This window comes from Crocuta crocuta, unplaced genomic scaffold (assembly GCF_008692635.1).
Source record: "Crocuta crocuta isolate KB4526 unplaced genomic scaffold, BGI_CrCroc_1.0 scaffold312, whole genome shotgun sequence".
NCBI classification, from domain to species: domain Eukaryota; kingdom Metazoa; phylum Chordata; class Mammalia; order Carnivora; family Hyaenidae; genus Crocuta; species Crocuta crocuta.
Window position 1 is genome coordinate 1666913 of NW_027527378.1, and position 4097 is coordinate 1671009.

Genomic DNA, 4097 nt, shown 5'->3' on the forward strand with positions numbered 1-4097 from the left:
TATGGAACCACTAGAACATTTGTTACATTTTCTTCAGGCAATAGTTTCTCAGGAATACAGTAGTTTTAAAACATGTGATGAACAAGAAAAATTCTAAACATGGTTACTTTATCATGAAACAAAATAGAAAAACCAAGTCCCTTAAGTGTAGAAAAAATGTGGGATGCTTAGCTTTAATTACACATAATAAGAATCATCACAACTTTACCCACTGAGAAAAAGCACATATACCTTTGGGGAAAAGAAAGGTGATAAAAGCTTCAGGATGTTGACATTAGGGATCTTTCGTCCTTTTAAGAGATGTTGGGTTGGGCTAACACATACGGACTATAAAATGCTCATACACTTTTAATTATTATAATAAAAAACAATGATTGTTATTTCCCAATCCTATGGCTACCACTCAGAAACGTAAGTATAAATATAATAAAAGCTTCTAAAGTTTAAGAAGTAATGGCTTAATCTCCATGACTTTATCTATTAAACACATATAAATATACACAAGCAAATATATACATTAATATATCTGAATGCACTCAGGGAGTCGGGGATTAGGTGGAGGAATGAGGTTGCAGGCTGTTCATAACTTACCATAATGCAACTTGACAATAAAAGGATGATTAACTTCTACCAAGATATCACGCTCCATTTTTGTCCGAACACGGTCTCGAACTACAAAATATTGCACATATGGCTATACTAAAATAGCTTTCAGAGACAATCCTTAAAACAAAATCTCTTTGGGGCCCATTTTAAATAAAATTTTGCTAAAATGTGAATCTGCATATTTATACATACCAATAAAGCTATTTATACGTATAAATAAAACTATTACTCTTGAATTTTCAAAATTAATATATTTTTTACTAAATTATACAACCAAAAGAAGTTCATATTTAAAAATCTTTGCTTTAAGTTAAAAAAATACAGATAACATATCAGATGTTGGCTTTAAGAACAAATTTACAAGTATTTTAATGAAAGTTATGAACAATGGACAAAAAGGAGTAACTTTCTAACAAGGCATCCCATTGCTTCTCAGCCTTTTGGCTAAAATCAAGTATAAAAACAAGGCATCTCAATGAAATATTAAAACATACACACAAAAATGGAATAGGTTTCACTACCCCTACCAACCCTATCAACTCAACAAGCATTCATTAAGCATCTATAAAATGTGGCAGACATGGTGAAGGATGGATATACCCAAAAAGGTCTATTTTGAGGAAAGGAAGAGAAGGAGAGGGAGAAGAAATAATGAGGTGCAGCTGAAAGAGCAAAGGCTTTCTCGAGTTAAAAAAAAAAATCTGGATTTAGATCTGTGTAATATTGAGCAAGTTACCTACTTAAACTCTCTGAGTCTCAGTTACCTCTCATGCATAAAATGGGGGTAACACCACTGTACCTTTGGGGGTTGTGTGACTATTTGAGATAAGGTTTGTATATCCCAGAGCCTGGTACAGAGGAGACATTCAATTAAAGGGTAGCTATCACACCATGAATATGCTACAGGGGTAAAATGGCTTATTAACAGGAATAAGTAGTACAGAAATTCAGAGAAGGGAAAGATGAGTTTTACTTGCATGGGAAAACTAGAGGAAAGAGGTAGAGTTAGGAACTTTTAGAGTGAAATTTAGATGGGTGGGAAGAATCAGGCCTAAAGAAGAAAAGTCCAGGTATGGAGTACCATTGCAAGTGAGAACATGGAGACAAACATGAAGAACAGAAAGGAACCAAATCAGTGTGGAAATTGGGGAGGTGAAATGGGGAGGACCCAGATTCTTGATAATTTGGAATGGCGAGATAAATTTTTGTTTGAGCCTACAGGCAAAGCTCTCCTTTACCAACCAAACATTTCTTGAGCAAGTTCTGTGTGCCAGGCACTGTGAGATACAAATACAAATAAAACCATCTTCAAGAAGCTCATAATCTGGTGGGAATGACAAATGAGAAGAAAAAGAAAAAAAAGAATACATTCTGATAAGTATTCTGTATTGGTAGCTCAATGGATTTGAGAGGTGAAAATGATCATTCATTAAAATTTTCATTTTTTTCTGTTGCATAATAAGTATAAATCATAAATGACTTGTATTCTCAGGACAGAACGACTGAATGGTTGTGTCAGAGATTAAGCAGAAAGAATGGGGAAAAGAATCTTTTGTGGGGGAAGGGAAGGGACAGAGAGAAAGATGAATTGATGTATTTTTCAATTTAAAGTGACTGCAGATATTTAAAACATAGAAATAAGACCTCTGGACAAAATAAACAAAGAAGCTAAACAAAATCCTATGTTTTCTATTCTACCAGTTTTCCACTTCCAACTGGGGGATTTTGGTGCCAGTGACTTCNCTATAAACCTTTGTCTTCTAAATGACTTGTCAAGCTAGTGTATCGAATTCAGTATTAATATCTGATTTCATTATCTTGTCCCATCACAACAACTCTGGTGTCTTCTATTATTTATGTGAATGAGGTACATCACCTAGGAATGCTGATAATTCTCCTCCAGTCTAGCCCACATCTGCGCTTTTTCTACTGTTACCAATATGAACTTGGATTCACTTCTTATTACCTTAAAAGATAGATTCCAAATTTCTACCTCTTTCAATAATTATACAAAGATTACAAAGCTTTTCATCAAAAACTCACCTCACTGATCAGTAAGCCGCAAAAAATACCCATTAACATATTTACTATATATCTTCTATTATTCTATCACAATGAAAAGAACAATATTTGAGAGTCAAGAGCTGTAGTTTTTAGCGGCCCTGCTAACAACTAAATGAATTACCTTGGTCAAATCCTTACACTGCCGGGGGACTTCCTGCTTCCTTCTCTATAAAATGAGAAGCTAGAGGAAACCCTGGGCAGCTCAGTCGGGTAAGCATTTGACTCTTGGTTTTGGCTCAGGTCATGATCTCACAGTTCGTGAGTTTGAGCCCTGCATCAGCCTCTGCACTGTCAGTGTGGAGCCTGCTTGAGACTCTCTCTCTCCCTCTCTTTCTGCCCTGCCCCTGTTCTCTCTCTCTCTCTCAAAATAAATGAATAAACTTAAAAAAATATATAATGAAATGCTAGAACAAGATGATTTTTTTTCTATTATGATTATCTTGTGAGGTGGTATACTTACATGTGACCCTGATGAGACCTTGTTTAGTTTTAAATGAGCTGTGAGATATAATCACTAAAGGATTCCTTCATTTTGTTTGAGATAGGACTGTTTAATAATTCTAATCTGGTTTCTTTTACTTATAAAGACCTACTGACAAATATAAATCATCCTACAATCAGGAATTCTGATGAGGATCTACTGCTTTAGAAGACATGTTTTATATTCGTTAACTCTAAACCCTAAAATACAATTTGTTAATAATTACTCATGCTGACAAAGCAACTACATTCCTCTGAAATAATTTTTCTCATATAGTGGTTACTAGATTTTAAATTCTCCTTGAATTGAACATGAGAGTGATCAAGAAGAAATGGTGTTTATGTTTCTAGGATTATGTATTAAGAAACTCTTTTAAGTAATGGTTTACAAAACTTTTAGGCCCACTGACTACTGTGTTAGGAGAAAAGTCCCCACAAACTCAACCTCACACTACTGACTTCTATTTGACCCCATTTACTGTATTAATAGGAACTCTGAAATGGAAACAAAGAGACTTCTGCTTAAATATAGATGTTTTACTTTCTGCTTTCTTCCAACCCCCCAATGAAATTACAATAATGGAACAATTATGCATAAACTCATAAGGACAAAGAACAGGAGAGAAAGCAGGAGCAGAAGATGATGAGTAAGTGGTATCTTATACAGTAGATAAGAGAAAGCCAAAAGCTAAGCCTAAGGGAATGAAGCCAATGAGAAATAAGCAAATTCTTGCTACAGAACCCTTTCCACTCGGTTATCTGGTCACTCTTAAATGAGAAAAAGTCAGCAAAAGACCCCTAGGCATTTGAGGAAAGCCTCTAAAGNTATGGCACCCACGAAAAAGAAGCTTTAAAAGGGATAGGGGGAAGGCACCAATATCTTCAATAAATAAACTACAAAGAAAAAAAATGGAGAAGAGCTCATAGATTATATGATTTAAAGAGAT

At 34.7% G+C, this 4097-nt stretch overlaps 1 protein-coding gene across 1 annotated transcript in view; it reads right to left on the reverse strand.

The window, feature by feature from the left end:
- Positions 1–4097, reverse strand: part of RPS6KA3 (ribosomal protein S6 kinase A3) — an 89811-nt gene that overhangs the window by 37790 nt on the left and 47924 nt on the right. Inside the window, 1 exon segment of the mRNA XM_077769680.1 lies at positions 592–672. Within this exon segment, the coding sequence (XP_077625806.1) occupies positions 592–672 (81 nt within the window).